The 18302-nt window shown below is 39.9% G+C and overlaps 1 protein-coding gene across 9 annotated transcripts in view; it reads right to left on the bottom strand.

Annotated features, from left to right (window-relative positions):
* Positions 1–2408: 2408 nt before the first annotated feature.
* The window catches only part of nt5c2b (5'-nucleotidase, cytosolic IIb), a 19964-nt gene continuing 4070 nt past the window's right edge, over positions 2409–18302 (bottom strand). For 6 of the 9 annotated variants that reach the window (XM_025058227.1, XM_008317362.3, XM_008317363.3 and 3 more), the window contains 16 exons: positions 15840–15913; positions 11310–11427; positions 10242–10337; positions 10041–10132; positions 9247–9304; positions 8557–8650; positions 8073–8126; positions 7849–7932; positions 7633–7674; positions 7387–7494; positions 6812–6878; positions 6125–6295; positions 5204–5255; positions 4875–4935; positions 4066–4242; positions 2409–3934 (listed from right to left, as the gene is read on the bottom strand). In XM_025058227.1, the coding sequence (XP_024913995.1) occupies positions 3701–3934; positions 4066–4242; positions 4875–4935; positions 5204–5255; positions 6125–6295; positions 6812–6878; positions 7387–7494; positions 7633–7674; positions 7849–7932; positions 8073–8126; positions 8557–8650; positions 9247–9304; positions 10041–10132; positions 10242–10337; positions 11310–11427; positions 15840–15913 (1582 nt within the window). In that variant the 3' untranslated portion in view covers positions 2409–3700. Of the gene's footprint in view, positions 3935–4065; positions 4243–4874; positions 4936–5203; positions 5256–6124; positions 6296–6811; positions 6879–7386; positions 7495–7632; positions 7675–7848; positions 7933–8072; positions 8127–8556; positions 8651–8782; positions 8831–9246; positions 9305–10040; positions 10133–10241; positions 10338–11309; positions 11428–15839; positions 15914–18302 lie in introns of those variants that run through there. The other 3 variants (XM_025058233.1, XM_025058231.1, XM_025058232.1) reach the window with 3 other exon arrangements.

Here is an 18302-nt window from a genome sequence, read left to right as displayed (position 1 = left end):
AAACTATTTCACTGAGACCTCTTTACCTGTGAGCGTACTCTGGTAAAAGAATAGTCAGGACACAGACGGCCCTTTAACTTTTATCAAACTCTCACATTCATAGAGAAATATGCTCACACAAAAATGCTGACTCAGCGAGGACATCTATCAGTAAACCCAGTTGGTGAGTCAGTCTTAAACTGTCCATCAGTCAGTGTTAGAACAGAGGCCAATGCTGCCTCTAACTGACAACTAGATTCACTCATCCTCTGATTGGTTTAAATTCAATGATCTGTATTTGAAACACTTTCCCCAGAAAACAGTTTCTCTTCTTCAGAGTCAAACAACTTCTCATCTCAGCAGTAAAGAAACAACAGAGATCTTCTGAAAAACTAGTTTATTCTACATCTGCATGGATTCTTCCTTCACTGTACACTCTGCAGGGTCATTTCTGGACAGAAACAAAACACTGTTGAAGGACAACAATAATGTGATTGACAGAAAATGTCAGGTCTCTGTTGTCTGAAAGAATTAAAGGCAGTCTGTCGTGGTGTGGATGAAGTTTGTTCACAGTGACGCGATGCTGTGGTTTGGTATAAAAGACAAACAGAAAAGACATTATTTGAATAAAGCACAAATGATGAAAAAAAAAAAAAACTAAAATAATAAAAATGAACCTGGTGGTGTTCAATACAACCACAGTTTAGCTACTGTACCTAACATGCTCTGAAACATTCCATTCATGTATTTCTTTAATTTTACTGTATGATTTTTCCTCCTCAGTGTAAAATACAAGGACTTTTATGTATTATTAAAAATAATTCAGGTTACAAAGTCAATCCAATGCAGCAGAACACATTTGTTCATTGGTTTCACAAAGAAGAAAACAGTCTTTCTTTTCAGCAACAGCTGCCAAATGTGGCACATCCAGTAATTCCACATTCAGGACCTAAACTGCACCACCCAGAAAATCAAAGACATCATTTAACTTCTCAGAAAACAAGAGGGGGGAGGAAAAGGACTGAAGCCCCCTGGTGGTTAGAAAGAGGAACGTGAAAGAAAAACAAAAAAAAGAGGTTAGTCTGAGGGAGCTGCAGCTAAACTAGGACAGAGGATGCTGGCTTTATCATCTAATTCTAGTTCTTTCACTGTCACAAATAGATAAAGTATAAAATATCGTGATTATGAGGAGATGTTATTTCACAAACCTCTCCAAGGGCAGTACAAGTAAATGTTTTTCTTTGACTTTGTTTTTGCTCTTTCTAGCTCTCCTACTCTACTCCCAAAATCTTTTTTAATTAAAGCACTATGGTGCAGTCCGGTCAAACTAGTGGATGAAAACTTTCACTGAACTCAAACTGACAAAACACACAATTCTGGTAAAGAAACAAGAAATTGATTTAAAAAAAATAAAACAAAAACAAATTTTTAAAAAACCCAAACAATCTTCATTAGAAATCTGATTCAGGGATTCAAACTTAGTTCACAATCTGTTAATGAGTTAAAGCAGAATGGGCAGAATGACCAACACTGTATAACCCATAATTCCAATATCCATCCCTTTATCATTGCTCTAATACACAGTCAATTAACATGATGTTATTTACACACTCTGTGGGAAAACATTATAGTTTCACTGAATCACCTGGAGCTTATCATCAACTCATCATCATCAACTAATCATCAACTCTCAGCGTGTGTTTGTAGAGGCTTCAACCTCAAGTGAGCGGTCCGGCTTGTGTCACACCAACCTGACCGAGGTCAGGACAGTCAGTAAGTCTACGACTGACAGTCTGACTAAAACAACAGTCAGATGAATTGTTGAGGACTGTAGACTGATTAATGTTCCACACCAAATTGTTGAGTACTGTAGACTGATTAATGTTCCACACCATGAAGATGACCAGTAATGACTTAACATGTTTTTTTTGTATTGCCATTTGCACAAGTACAGCAAAGTTGGAATTGGAGGCCACTCAGCCTTTGACTACAGCGGCAACACTACACTCTCGTAGCTGAATGTGTGACCTGCATGGCACAGTCACGGCTTTAGCTTAAGATTGCGTTGCGGCAATCTTTTCTCAGCATGTCTGTTAACGTAACTACTGTAGTTACTGTAGTTGTAATAGGACTGCCAAATCAAACCGCATTTGAACTACTGCATATGACAGATTGTCCTAATACTGATAACCTCAGCTGTTTCACAGAACTCACTCTGTACATCCACCAGCTGCTGTACACAAAAGTGATTCAGGGTTGTCATAGGGACATGGCGCCTGTTCTGTGCCCTTTGTGTTGCTAGGTAACAGGACCCATCCATTCAGTTCAACATTTGCTGCTGCATCATCTATCTGATGTTACAAAAACTTGATATCAGTTTGTGCTTCTGTAGATCCTAAAGTCTGAGTGAGTCTCACGCACACAAGTAGTAGAGTTTTAGGAAATTTTTCTCCTTTATAATAATGTGAATAAAATTAAACACGACTGCTTGCATAAAAACCCTCTTTTTGAAGTATGTGCATATATTTTTTTCCCACTCTTAACCGTTTCCTGCAAAGTGTTTTTTTTCTTTATTCATTTAACATTGTGCATACTGTTTCTGCACAGCCACAGTCAACATCACAGATTCTGCAACCTGTCCTTTTTCATCCAACATTTCAACCTAAAGTTAAAAGTTCAATCAGACATAAAAAAACAAAGTTTGAGAGAAGCTAGCTCCCAGATCAAATTCCATCGTTGTCAATCATAATAAAAACTCCACACCACCCTTTCATTTTTCGTGTCAGCAGGCGAGCCCACCAATTTCAGTTACAGTATCAAACAATTTGACATCAGTATTCCGCTGTAGTAACTGGGACTGTTACTACTTCCCATTTTTAATGCCTCTGTGCCAGACCATGAAAGATCTGACTGCCCACACATTTTTGCATGTATCACGGTGCATCTGTTAAATTCACCCAAACATTGTATTACAAATTAGAGTTCACAAGATATTTAAATAACCTTACAGATGAAAGTCTACAGTATTTGGAGATGATGATGCTACGTGGCCTTGTGTGAAAGGCAGCAGTGGAGAAGGCTTCGACTTCACACTGAATTCTTTTGCCAGTGGTTTGAGTTTTGACATTGTAAATTACTATGTTATTATCAGGAAAGAAAGAAGACACAGTAAGGTGGGAAAGAGCTCGTAGCAGGTGCGTCCAATTACAGACTGGACACAGTTTCCAACAGTTCTCACCAGGTCATAACCAGGAGCCACTCTAAAACTTGTGGAGCCATGTTCATGGTCTTTTTCTGTGCGTTTAAGTTTGTAGCCTGTTGGTTTTGTTTGTTCTTACACATGACTGAAGGTCAAAGTTTCTGAAGTACTTAAGTGGGCGTGGCTTTCTTCCACCAGTGTCTCATCAGAGCCATCTTATAAAACATATTCAAACATATCTGTGTTCGTGTTACAGAAATCAAAATCTTTTGTTTAGATATTTATATATATATATATATATTGTTTATATCAGTGCTGGGAAAACTTTTGCTACTGGTCCTTTATCTCTCCTGACATCTCCTGTGGGTGTGTGTGTGTGTTGTTGTGCACACAATACTGAGACAGTAAACACACACACACACACAGGAGATGTTGTCACTGTAGGAGTGGTCACTACCTGACACGACTGGAAAACATGAAGACAGGAGCAGGAACTCCAGTCTCCTTGTATTGTCTGCTGTGTTACTCCTCTTCCTCCTCCTCTTCATCATCATCCTCATCGTGGCAGTGGGTGATCTCCTGGGGAGTCTGTGGGAACAGGTTTGGAGGTTTGATCTCGCTGAAGGAGCGAGTCAGATGATTGCGTTTGCAATCCAGGTCTTTGCAGTCGTTGCAGTGGCTGCGGTTGCGTGTGGCCAGAGGCGACTCTGTGTCAATGTCCACATGGGTGTGTTCAACTGTCGACTCGTGGGGCATCTGAGAAGATAACAGGTGAGAAATTACTTAAAGGTAAATTTACTTAAAAATACTACACATGCACCACGCCACTGAGAGGACCTCCACGCGCAGACTCTGAAGTCTCTCCACACATTCACTCACTCACTCACCAGGACGTGAGCAGCTCTGAACAGGTAGCTGAAGGGATAGTACAGCAGATTGATGAAGGAGGCGGCGTACAGGTCGGCGTAACGCATCACCTGGGAGGCAAACAGGGTCTGTCTGGAGCCGCTGCGGAACAGACTACCCATCATGCCATAGCACATGTCCATGTCGTGAGTCACTTTCTAGAGGGGGGTTGAAAGAAGGAGAAGAGATGACTCCGTGAACTTGGAAAGTGTGGGACAAGGGAACAGAGAGTGCAAAGAGTAAACATGGGAACGCCAATAATGTTATTTAATGTAAATAAAGAGAATATTTGTGGTATATTTCCTGTTTGAAGAATGTTTTTAGACCTCACATCTTTATCAGGAGCTTAATGTCACAACAGAGAAGACAGTTACTCCAGGTAATTCATCACCAATTTTAGAACCAATGAACAGTGTTAATGATCACAACATGATAGCAAGGCTCATGTTGGACCAGGTAATCAGTGTTAAGATTATATGAGCTTGGGGAGCAGAGTTTTCATTTGGAATTCTAAATATCAACTTGCTAATCACAGTGTAATTCCTCTCTTGTCCTCCTTCCTCGTGTGATCTGATAGGAAGTCAACAGGTTCATTTTCATTTTCAGGTTCCTTTTGACAAACAAATAATAAAAAAAAAAACTGTTTGCCTCAATGTCTGAAACACTTAATGTTAATCAAAATATCGTGATATTTCAGGGTATCCATATTTTCTTATGAGGTTTTTAGTAAATCCTGTTAAACTACAGGAGCCTTTCTTTTGAGAAAAAGTTTCTTTTTGGGCAGTCGTACCTTGACTCTCCTTTGAATAGTGCTGATGTCCGGCCTCTCGTTACTGCTGCTGTCCAGATGTCTGCAGAAGAGCAGAAGAGAAATGCAATGCAGTCATTATGTGGGACAGACAGTAACATGTCTGTGTGTGTGTGTGTGCACGTGAGGATGTCAGTCTGCTGAAAGGTAGTGTGTCTAAGATGTGGAGGAACAGTGAAATGTGCCAGGACCTAAATAACTGGTTTAGGATTCATGGGTGAGGCGGTAAGAGAGAGAGAGAGAGAGGAGCGGGAGAACAAAGACAAGATGGGGAGAGCAAAAAAAAGGAGGCCAAAGGTCACATTTCTTACTTGTAGAGTTCGGCCAAGAAAATGTCCAGGCCCTGCAGTTCTTCGAATAAAGCTGGAAAACAGAAGGAGAGCATGAACCTCGGTGTGTGGGGTTCTTACAAGGTGATTACATGTTATTCTCCATGACCACATTCTTCCACTGACGGAAAAACAGACCTGAAGTTCTATCAATATTAGGGCAATAAAAGGGAGCAAAATTCATACCAAACTCTCTGGTACATAATCCTCGGTACAAATACAAACATGTTCCTGACACATCTTTGGGTTACTTTGTGTAACCTCATATTTTCAAAACCTGTAGATGCTAACCGTGGTGTTTAAGAGAGAAACTAAAATCAAACTTCCCCCAGAATGCGATTTTGACATGGTCCAATCGCTGCTACAGCGAGTCATTTAGCTGCTACCAGCAAATCAACATCAATTAGCAGTTAACACAGAAGAGCCCTGATTGGCGTATGTCAGAAATGTAAAGACAAAATGCTCTCTTTTCAAGAGTAGTTCCACTATTTTCCAATTCAGAATTCTTTGAGGGTTGAGAATAGTAGACATAAAAAGGAATAAAAGAAGTCAAAGTGATTCTAGCTAATCTCTGTGCATCATTTTTGTATGGTATGATATTAGCATCTGAGCACAGATATGACCAATCCAGGTTTAACTTTAACATTTATTCCAACTGCTGTTAGATGTAATTAGAAACACTGTTGATGGTTTTTCTTCCTCACATCAGGTTAAAAAAAAATGTGACGAGTCTTTGGACCAATAGGAAGCTCAGAAATGATCCATAGACAGAGTCAAAGAAAATATGGATTCTACTAAAACTATAGGCACTTTAATAAGGGCGTCACTTGTGCAGCGGGAAGACTTGATCCTCCTCATACACATTTTATACATGTGGATAATTGTGATGTTCTCAGGACTCACAGCTCTTGTCTGTCCACACATGCAGCTCCTGGGCCAACTCGGGTATCACCAGGAATGTCCTCCAACCTTGACGTTTTTTGGACTTGAGAATGTCTCCAAAGATGTGGTCCCCGATGTACACAATGTCTTTGCCCTTGGCTCCCAGCAGATCGCACACAATGTCTGAGGAACCTAAGGAGAAATCATAGAGGCTGAAGATGCAGGTCTGACCACAACGGGTGCAAGATAAAATTGGTACACTGAAACAAAAATTATACAACACTGTAATTACCATCCAAATATTCAAAACATTGGTTTATTTTTGTGTTCCATTTAACCCTCCGACTGGTAGCTGATTGTACAGGGGCTTCATATATTTGCAAGTATTTGAATCAAACAACCTGATTGTTTTCATTTGTTTATCCAAAAAGTCCTGAAAATTTTATTTCTACTCTAGTGATTACAAATGCAGATCTCTGTGTTCCAATTTTAGTAATGTGGTGTTAAGCATGGAACAGCGCTGTGTGTTTACTGTTGACAGTTGTCCTACAATTAACTTGTTTAAAACATACTCAACATATCATTGTGCCTATAGTATCATGGTATAACACATCGTTGCCCCTGTATCCCGATACATATCATATCACCAGATTCTTGCCAATACACACCCCTAGTGACCACTATGTTCAAGAATAAAAAGAAAATCACCTCCAGAGTAGACGATGCCATGCTGCAGAGGTCCAGTGTAGGTTCCTATCTTCAGACGCCCTGTTGTCTGAGGGAAAGAAAACAAGCTGATTTTAAAATGCTGTATTTCGCAGTTAATGTGAAAAAACTGAACAAAATATTGACCAATTATTGCACAGATTTATTTTAAAAAAATATTATTGCTGAATATTGTACAGTTAATGTGAAAAAACTGAAAAAAATGGACCAATTATTGCACAGATTTATTAAAAAAATATTATTGCTGAATATTGTACAGTAGAATCAGAAAAAAACATTGTAATATTGTCCAGTGAGTGACATAATAGCAGGTCAAGCAGGAGTCTGAAGGTCTCCTGTAGTTCACCTTGGAGGAATCAGTTTTTAGATGAAGCTGCCCGTGTGTCTGGGCAGTACATCGTCAGACAGTCTAACTCAAACTCTGACATGTTCAGGAGAAACACCACTGCTCACCATCACACAGGAGGCTAACCGAGGCTGCTCTTTTGTGTGTGGGTTGGTATTTTTGAAGAAAAGAAACAATGATGTTTCTATACACTCTGTGTGTGCTCACTCACTGTGTCGACTTGTCTAAGCACTGTACCCTCCCCGAAGAACAGGGGCTTCCTGGCATCCACTAGGATCAAGTCAAAGTAGGACTGCCACGGCCGGTGAGCAGTGCCCGGCTGTGGTTGACACAGGACAACATAAGTAAGAAAAATAAATAAAAAGGGTAGAAAAAGGATGAGGAAAAACAGGAAAGCAGTTGAAGCTCATGTCTCGCCAAGATTTTGTTAAAGTGGAAAAAGCTATTGATACTTTACCTTAGGGCCATGAGGAAAGTCAAACAGGTAGGTCATGATTTTCTGTACAAGAACATTAGAGGAACTGCTTTACAACTTTATCATAAAAACACACAATAATGCAGAAAAAAGTCTAACATGAATAATATTTATCTGCTAATATCAGTCCCGACCACCACAGCTGTGGGACAGCCGGTAAACTGTAAAATAGCTTTTAAACTTTCAACACATACTCACATCAGTGTACTTGTAGTCACTGTTGGTTGCCAAGAAAACCTTGGCGACTTCATTCATTCTGCTGAGCAGAAGCGGTAGCTTCCCCTGGTGGGAGAGGAGCAGAAATAAAAGACTGAGGCCTGAGCCATCTGAGCAGAACACAGGAGTGTAACAGGGAGGTGGAGGATGCTGTGTTCATGTGTTGTCCCAATGAATGTCCCAATGAATATAAACAGTCTACTTACATCTTTGACCACATACTTTTCCAGGTTCTCCACAGTCTTCTCCTTCAGAGTTCCCTGTTAACAGAGGACAGGAACAAAAACCTGTGAACTTCTTTCCCACAATATTTTATTTTGGTTTTTTTTTTGTGCACAAAAAAGGTGCTCATCTGCAGGTTTTTTCAGACCATTTTATTTTACACCTAACTCATGTCAACACTGTGCTGCCTTTTTCAGAAATGAAAAGTTTAATATATATATATATATATATAAAACAAGTGACATCGGTATTCTGTATTGGTGAGTACTCAAGAGTGAGTACTTGTACTTGGTCTGAAAAAGTAGTACAGAACATCCCTGGGTAAATATTTAAAATCTGTATTTTCCTGTGCCGTCACTGCCAACCATGGCTTTTGTACGGGGAGAACATCAATGTTTTGACGTGCTTCCTAAACCCAAAGTCGTGTCAGGTTTCCCATTATACACACATTAATTAGCGGAGTCCTACCTTGAAGTGCACCCAGTCCACAGCATCACGTACGTCCTGGAACATGCTCTTGTAGGACATGAAGAGATCGCCATCTTTGAAGCCGGTCTCACAGCTGAGGGAAAGGAGCAGTGACAAAACACGACCATAGTTGATTGTGAGGGAACTTTTTCACACAAGGCTTTTAAAAACCAAAAAATTGGCATTTCTTGTTGTTGTTTTTTTGTTTGCTTTTAAATGGGATAGCCTTCCCTTGTTGGAGGGGTCCCCAGCCAAACAGGAAAGCATTCTCCCCCTAAAAGACCAACAACCAGGTTTCAGAGGACAAAAGGACATGCAGCCATTCCAGATTACATTCTCAACAGAAATTAAAGGCCATTATGGCACCGCTTTCCTGAGACATTTAGGATTATCTGTTATATCAAGACTGGATTTGTTGTTGTTACTGGAAACCTCTTTATTTCTGCGTCCTTTTCAAAAAGAGTCCATGCCTTTCTTCATTCATTAGTAGCAAAGATATATTACAGTTGTGAAAAAAAACTGATTTATACAGGCTCCTTAAGAAAACTATCATTTATTTTTTCAATTTGAGAATGATTAGATTTCATTAGTACCTTTGCCCTGACATGCTGTAGGGCTTGCTCGGTACTCTGTTTGTCTTAGTGTCGTCATGCAATGCCTAAAAAGATTTTGCCCTTAAATGTGTTTTACCTTGTGTATCTGTCACAGTTGGAGAAGAAGTCCACGAGGCAGGCATAGAGGTAGGTCTCTGCAAAGGCCAACACATAGGCTGTCATCAGAGGTTTTAGAAGTCATCACACTTTTTATTAACCTATGGGTTTAATGATGGTCTAATGGCCAATATTTAAAAAAAAAAATCAACCTTTTGAGGTGAGTTTGTTAACCATAACAGTAGAAAATCCCATTCATCTGCTTTCTTTCTGCATTGTTCACTGATAACTAGTAAAAATTGAAAACTCATAAAATTGGTTATAAAGTGAAACCTTCGTATTGCATGAAAACAGGTTAGCTACAAGGATCCTAGTACTGACACCAGAGCTAACACTAGCTACAACAGTGCTAGTACAGACACCAGAGCTAATGTTAGCTACAACAATCCTGGTACAGACACCAGAGCTAACGTTAGCTACAACAGTTCTGGTACAGACACAAACAATGTAGACCAGATGACAGGGTTCAGAGCCAAACAATATAATTGTACTGTAAGTCTGTGCTAGTCTGTGATTGTAGTAGACAGATGAAAAATATGTTGTTGTATTTCTTTACATGGATGTCTATTTACTGTAATCATCAACCCACACAGATTTGAACTTAAAAAAGATTTTTCAATCAATAAATCATTGAATTGATTCATGCAAAGCCCACAAAGGATTTTTTTTTAAATGGTATCCCACCTCCTGTGAAAGTGCAAGATGAAATACACTTTTTGTAGTGAAAACAACGTCAGTCATCTCTTTAACCCCCTTGTTGTTCAGAGGCCTCACCTGGCAGGTTGAAGAGAGTGTTGAGGATATAAAACCTCTCTGTGTCACCTCTTTGAATAAACTTGTTTGGGTACCGCTCACGGGTCTCAGGGCTAAAACAACAGTTACATCAGACAAAAAATCATAACAAAATCTGAGAGATATTTAAAAAATATATGAAAAAAGGAGTCGAGTTACGGTTGACCATTCACAACCACTCACCCTCGTAAGAAGTTGAACCCGTGGACACAGACCAGTATATTACCGTAAGCATCAACCTTCAGGAGGTTTCCATACATGGTATCAAACACAAGGCCCCTGAAAGTGGATGTGATAATTATTCATCATATTCTATATCTAATACATTTAAGTCAACACTAGCAGTCTACAAAAATATCTTAACACAGAGATACCACAAAACCTTGTTTAACAATACTGTATCAATATTCCACAGCACTAGATTGATTTTCTTATTAACAATTAATGTGCAAATATTCATGCCATTGGTTGATTTAATTTTATTTTTATTTCTTTATTTCAAATGTGGATCCCTCTATTCCAAAATTTAGTAACCTTTTATGTTTACTATGCTGATAGTTTTCCTACAATTAAATTGTTAAAAAACACCTCAATATGTCACCGTGCCTATAGTTTAGTAAGAAATTGCAATATTTAGCATTAGCATTGAATCAAGAAAGAACAGGGCCAGTGCCAATGTTTCAGTCTGTGTATCTGAGCAGAGCCAGCACCAGGCAGCAGCTCGCCCACTGATGAACAGACATTGATGTTAACCCCCCGATTACACGCAGATCTCAGTTACAAAAATAAATACTGGGCTACGTCAGCAACACTGAATCCAAAAGTGGTCACCCTCTACAAATAGGCTTTTGTCCTGCTCCAGTGGTGAGAATGCTCTGTACACAGGCAGTGCATGGAACAGGAAAAAAAACACATCACTTTTAAGATTCACATGCTCAATAGAAGACTTTGGGATGGCTTGATACTTCCTTTACAATGTCCAATACTGATACTAATATTGCAACCAGTCTGCCTTTTTTCTCTGTGGAGATCAATCAACATTACTTCTTCTTATCATGTAGAGGACAGATAAGCTTGAGCCTCTGAACTGGACTTTGAACAGGTTGGACGTTTTTTTCTCGCCCAGTGTATGTACATGCTACAGGTTCAAAGGTTTTTAAATGATAAGATATAATGGAGCAAAAGCAACTCTTTGTCCTTAACCAGAAAGCCTTCCTCGTGCTTCGTATCCCTAAGTGTGGTTGTTCTGACCTGGTCGGGAAGGAGGGATCGTACACAAAGCTGAGCAGCTCCTGAGGATAACCGATGGAGACCAGACGCTCCACTGTGAGCTCGAAGCCCAGTGACTCGTACTCCGGCGACTTGTACACTGCAATCACAGACAAGAGGAAATGTTAAAAGACAGGTCTGACACATGAAGTCCATCCACATTTGGTTTGATATATCAACATGGCAGAAGAAGCATTGGGATCGCCTTCCCCAAAAGAACAAAAACAGATGCCACAAAAAGATTGGTTTCAATAACATGGCAAGATGATGTAACAATACACTCAAGTTACGACATGATTCATGTTTGTTTTTGTTCACCATACGATTTTATCAAATATCATTTTAAAAATGAGCCCCTGACAAATTAAGACCAAATACAGTGATCCTTTATTTGTAAGGACCATGAAAAATACCATTAGCAACTAAAATGGTCTTGTCTAACTCAGAACCTGACATCTTGGTTTAATAGCGGGTCACAGCCAACATTTTTAGGCGCATACCGCAGCCTACTGTACTAGAGTGCCTAGTTTCATGGTATGACCAATAACTTTTTGAGATAACTCCTTAGGCTTTGATGCAAATTGTCATGCATTGTATCAAATTTTAACCCATTTTTAACATCCATACATGTCACTAATAATTCTAAAATAATTTCAATTGGAAGTAAACAGATGATAAGCAACCATGGACAATGTGTGTGACAGTGACTGCTTGGCGACCGTATTAGAAAATATTATCATCATGTTGTATATCATGTTAGATCATTTTGAAACCAAATGGTTATTATGGTGTTTTTACATGACCTTAACTTGAACATTTACACTAAAAGCTATAACCCATATTTGGTCTTTGAACTGAAAACATTTGCTTCCATTTCAGAACATTCTGTATCTGGAGCCAGTGTAACAAAATTAGCCGCAGCACACGTTTGAAAACAAGACCCTGGGAATTGGTGTCAAAGAACAGAACATTTCTATACAGCATTTAAGACGAACATTGTAGTATGAGCACAGTTTTACGTTCTTGACGTGTGTGTGTGATCACAAAGCAAACGTTCGTCCGGCTGCACTCTTGTTACACAACAGGTATAGATTGTGAGGGTGTCTTCAGAGTCTGGAGACTTGTCCCAATATTGTGATAATGCGTTCACATGAATCCCTGCCACCCCATTGGCCAGGCAAGAATTATAGGTGGTGAGGTGGGCGGTACGATGAAAGAGGAAAATTAGTCAACACTGGACTAAGAATTGTCTGTCAGGGGATTAAAATGTAATTTGACACTGAAGTAAATCACATGTCAGAAGTTATAAATACGGAGCACAGAATGCACTTGTGTTATTGTCACTGGCTTGTGGAGCTCCCAGTGGGGGCAGCAGGAGGCCCCCCGTAGTGAAGAAAGGGGGGTGGGGGTCGACAATGTTTGTACTACAGTACTGCAGGATGAGCTGAGAACGCCAGTGTTCTCATCTGTACAGTATGTCAGAGTGTGTGCTTGCTTTAGGTTCCCTGAACATTGTTTAAAAATCACAGAGTGAAGTTAAAGGTTGGGTAACTCTTTGGTCTTCAGGTGTCACTCGTCTTTAAACCTTTGAGGGTTCCTGGCCTATGACCATAGAATCCAGTCACATCGTAATGGGAGGAACATTCTGTCACACTAAGGACTTGGATCTTCTATCCACAGATCTTCTCCCCCACCTCCACCCTTCCTGCTTTCCAATCACTTGTCATATTTCTCTTGAGGCCCTGAAGCAACACAAAGAAACCTACTTAAAGAGCTGTTTACCCTTTGAGTGCTCTCCTTAAAGCTCCAAGGTTTTCATAACCCAATGTGGAAGAAGTAAAAAAAAAGATAACCTCAACAATTCCATGGTCAGTCCTCTAATTGTTGGTAAAATACACAGTGGATACAAGTTGTCATTTACACACATAAAGCTGCTACAAAGTTGACTTTTAACCAAAGCACCTGTATCCTAAAATACCATCTCAACTTCTAGTAAGTGTTTGCAGAGCCTTATACTTCAGGACAGCGACTTTACCAAACTATTCTACAGGCCAACGTTGAGAAGTCCTTCAAATTACATTTTCAGTTATTCTCTTGCCGATTTTACTTGACATTTTCCATATTAATAATACCATCATTTGTATTAGTCACACATAAAACAGGTGTGATCTATCTCAATGAGTCAACACTAATCTTGATAGATTCACAGCTTTGCTGTGACTAAAACAGTAATTGTATGACGGCCCTAATTATAATGTGACTTCATGCAATTTGGCAGTTCAAACATGGTGGAAAGAAAATGTGGGAGGTATAAAACTACCAACGGTGCCTGGATGTGATTGATAAAAAGACGGTCAAATAGGAGGCCAGGTACAATAAAGATCGCTGACATCATAAGGTCAGATATGTACACCTCCCAATGAATACTGACCCAGTGAAGCAGCATGGCTTTTTTGAGAGCTGACTGACTGCCATCAAAACTCCACAGACACATGAAACCGTGGCCTACAGCAGATCCTTTGCACATGTAATCCTAGGAGCCTCCAACTTGTTTGTTGGTTGAGTGCTACGCTGAGGCTGCAGGCCTGGACGGTGCCGTAAGTATGTAAAGAAGATAAAGAAAACACTGACAGCAAAACATTTCCCCGGGCGCTTAAAAGCTGCCCACTGCTCCCCTTGGTGATGGGTTAAATGCAGAGGCTCAGTTTTGTTGTATCCTTGTGGTACAATGACAATACAGACCATAAAATTTAAAAAAAAAAGTTTGTGTGCACGTCGGAAACCGTGTTGTGGCTCCTAGCTGTGGACCCAGGAGTCAGATATCTAGATTAATGGATGGCCCTTGCCCCTCTTACTGGAAGCTCTTTCTCATATGTCTCACAGTGTCATTATGCAAACATGTAACCCCCCCCCACACACACACACACACACATGGCCATTTGCTTAGGTCTAAGGTGTGAAAACAGCCTCTGCTGCAAGGCTCTGTTACTTACTATCCCTGATGAAATTATCTCTAGATAAATATACTTCTGCTGCTCCAATTGCAGAGGTGTGTGTTGTTTCTTCAGACTGGAGGTCACATCACCTCTGGTTTGCACATAACCCACATCCCTAACACACACAAAGTAAACAACCACCACACGTTTACTGGTTCCAACTAAACACACCCCAGACAAAGACTCCTTGTCTGAACCCAGCCTACAGTACACATTAGAAAAATTCTCATCCCTAGTGAAGCTTCTGTTGCCATTGGTTTCAAATGTGAGGTTTAGTCACATTTGAGAAATGAGGATAAAAACTAGTGCAGCCTTTGGCAGGACCTACATTCCTGCCAAAAGTCTGTTGAAAAACTGGGGCAAATCTGTGTGCATTTCTTTTGAAAGCTCTCAGTGAAATGTGGGCCAGCATAGAGTTCTCTGCAGGAGTCCAAAAAACAGATGAAGCAACACCGGCTTACACAATGTTGACTATGTGGAGTTCACTCAAACTCAAAGCTATTTGTGAACACACAGAAAAAAAATCATAGAATCAAATAAAAGTTAAATCAGCTGAGTCACCTTTACTGTAACATAGAACATTTATGGGTAGTTTTCCCAGCTTTACACCTTTCTCTTTTAGGGCTGTTGGAATTCCTGGGAGCCACATGGCAATAATGCTACTCAAAGGATGCAGAGTTGCCTTTGAATCCCAAATACAATTAAAGAGGGCAGCCATTTTTGCAGGATTGGCTTAGTTTAGCTGAGCCTCAGAGGAAATTCCCCTTGGTAACAATTTTCATTTAAAAAAGTTCTGTGCAATTCCCCTTGGTTACTAAACAATTTTCATTTAAAAAAGTTCTGTGTAACTTAACGCATGTTAAACATATTATAACATATAATAAAAAATCCTCTGTTGCCATGTGTTGCCGATAAATATGTTAAAAACTCAAATGAGTTTTCTTTTCCAAACTGTGAAACGCTGTTCGGGATGAAGCAGCAGTTGCTTTGTAGCAGACTCAACTCCTCAGAGTTGAAAATGTGTCACCACACTGACAAGTTGAACACCATCCAATGAAAGGTGATAGCTGGGCTTCTAACAAACATTAACACTTGGTTATGAGCATCCATAAAGAGCAGCATGTCAACAGCTGAGTGGCTCCACTAACGCCTGCAGTGTAGAGAGGCACAGCGCGATGGTAGGTTTTCCCAGTTATCACAGATGAAACCAGCAAACAAACGTAACCTGTTTTCTCAACCAGAGGGCAGATTAATTTATTCATAGAGATGAAGTCTCAAACCTGGAGCTGCGTCACTGAGAAAAAAAACTCAATGTTATAGTTTATTTGTCCAAAAAAACTATGCAAGGTCTGGAAAAAAGTGATTAAAGAAATAAAAACACTTGGCTCAAACATTCAACCACACTCCTGGAAACCAAACAGTTGTCTCTTTATAAAATGTTTTTGTTTGTCAATGCTATATTTGACAAACCAGATGACTGAAACAGTACTGTGTTTGATTACGTGGATTAACTCACCTGCTAAAGTGTAATCCATGTCAAAGCCAAAGCACTTGATCTTCTCCATTGCCAAACTTCGGTTGACAAACACTCTGAATAACACACAAAAAAGGTACAAGCTTTCATTACTACACAAGCATCAACAACTGAACCAGCATTATAAGAAAAAGGCAATTATAATTTTTTTCTCTCCAATATTAAGAATGTGCTTTGTGTGACTACATATGCTCACAATATCTATTCTTAGACTATATGTGACTTACTAATTCCATGTAAACATGTCCAAATAGATCAGGACTTCAATGTCTACATGATATTGCACATTGATGTTGTGCTTCAATTATCTTGAGCAACAGGAACTTTGAGTCATTGACCACAGCCTTGTGTTTGGTAAAGTGACAGGATGTTAAAATACAGCTTTCAAACAGAGGTAAAATTCTTCAGACTCAAACTGTCAGGAAACAGTTTCACCGAATAAATGATGGTGTTTACACAGCAAGGGCAGAAAAAACAGACCACACACACGTCTTAAATGAGCTCCAACTGTCATGAACAAACAGCATCGGCCCCGGAGATGAACGTTTGGCCAAACACTCCTTAGAAATAAGACAGAGGACCACGAGGACTGTAAAATACAAATGCTGTAGACACAAACACATTGACTGCGCAGGGGCTTGACCACACGCTTGAAATACCTGGCAGCAGATCCATAGTGATCGAGCTCCCACTTAGATCTCTGTCCAACTGTGCAGCGGCGATGCATTCCGTGTCAAATGAAATCTCAGTTTGTCTCTGACCTGCTCCATCCACATGGCTAAGCTTCAGCCTCCAAACAATGACACTGCCCTCCCCTCTCTGTCACTCTCTCTCTTTAGCTCTGCTTCCTTGCCATTCAGAATTTTTCTCATTTGTTGCAGGTATGATTGTGGCCATTCTGCCTCGTTCTCTGTTGTTGCGTGTTGTTGTCAATCAAGAGCTTGTTGTTGACCACACTGCTGTTTGTGGGCCCTCAAAGACATCCAGAACAATCACAAGTCAGGTAGAATCAGCCGAAGGCTCTGCCTCCAGCAGCAGCTGTATGTTATCATCACCAAACACTGGTTACAGCCAGACTACAGCTGATGACTAATCCAACATATGTAACTAAAGACTTTTCACCCAAAATATATTTTTTAATTTTATCAATTGTATATGAGTGGGAAAAAAAGTTTGGGTAAGTAGGGAGCCTGAACTTTAAGATACAAAACATTTTTAAGTTTGTAAGAGACCAGTATTTGACTCATTAGATCACGTGATAAGATTTACAGGTTTTTTTTATACATATATAAATAATATATCAGTTAAGAATTAGTCTGTCAGTTAAGTTTTCTAATGAGGTTAGTTGATAAATATGTTTGCTTTACTGTAGATTCTGTTAAAAAAAAATCAAAACGAGGACAAATGTGGTCCAAAATATACTCCAGAATAACTTAAAACGTAACTTAAATATTATTGTTACATGCTGTAAATTGGGGTAAGATTACTAACGCTTTGTGTTTTGTTTGTTGCAGCATGAGTGGAACACTGAATCTTAAGTAACAGTAAATTTTAAGAATATCATCTAGTATATGTTGTCCTCGTCCACGTGTGTTTACACTGCTCGTCTGTTTCCTGATTTCCCAAATCTATATGGGTCACAATGCCATCATCTGTGCTACTCTTTCAATCCTCATCTATGCAAATCAAAACAATTTGCATTCATGTTTTTACTTCTAAAGAATGACAACTTATTTAAAGCTGAGAGTAATATCTCTGAGTGGCCACTGGTTTGAGTGGCCCGGGGTGGGACTTTAATCTTAACCACTCTCGTTCTGTCTGCACAGTTGTTGTTCTCACATTTGCCCTCAGGCGTAGTGCCACTCAGAGGAGTGGTTAAGGACAGCCATTGTTATGTATGTTTGAGCCACTTCTAATGCTTCCATGCACTGATTTGGGGGTGGAGTTGATGACTCGTAGCCAGCCTCAACCCTGGTGCCTCTCTGATAACAGTATCGCCTCAAATAGCCTGCATGAGCGCCTCCACACCTTTGAGAGAATCCGTCCCAACTCTTAGTCCATCTGAGAGCAGCTGTGCCTCAATCTGCCGGATTGTTTCCACTGTGCTCTAATCTCATGTAGACAGTGACTGGACCATGCATATCTATCTGGTCTCAGCAAAGTCGTCAGCCCCCTGCTATGTGATAAACAGCTCTTGCGGTGTCACAGCGTTGCATTATCTGAGATATTTCTGCGAAAGAGCTGGCTATCTCAAAGAAATTCACAAAAGCATCCGTCTGTCTATCAAAGCTGGATCCCCACAATGACGTACAACATGTGGGCCATGTCAGGTCATCTGTTGGACCACAAAAACCAAAAGAACTGAGACTTGAGACGTCATCCCTATCAGATCTTTCAGTCATGTTTCAAGGAAGAAAAAGTAAATTCAATAAAAGGAACAGAAAC

Source organism: Cynoglossus semilaevis, chromosome 9 (assembly GCF_000523025.1).
Source record: "Cynoglossus semilaevis isolate Cse_v1.0 chromosome 9, Cse_v1.0, whole genome shotgun sequence".
NCBI lineage: Eukaryota > Metazoa > Chordata > Actinopteri > Pleuronectiformes > Cynoglossidae > Cynoglossus > Cynoglossus semilaevis.
This window is presented reverse-complemented; position numbering and strand designations above follow the sequence as displayed.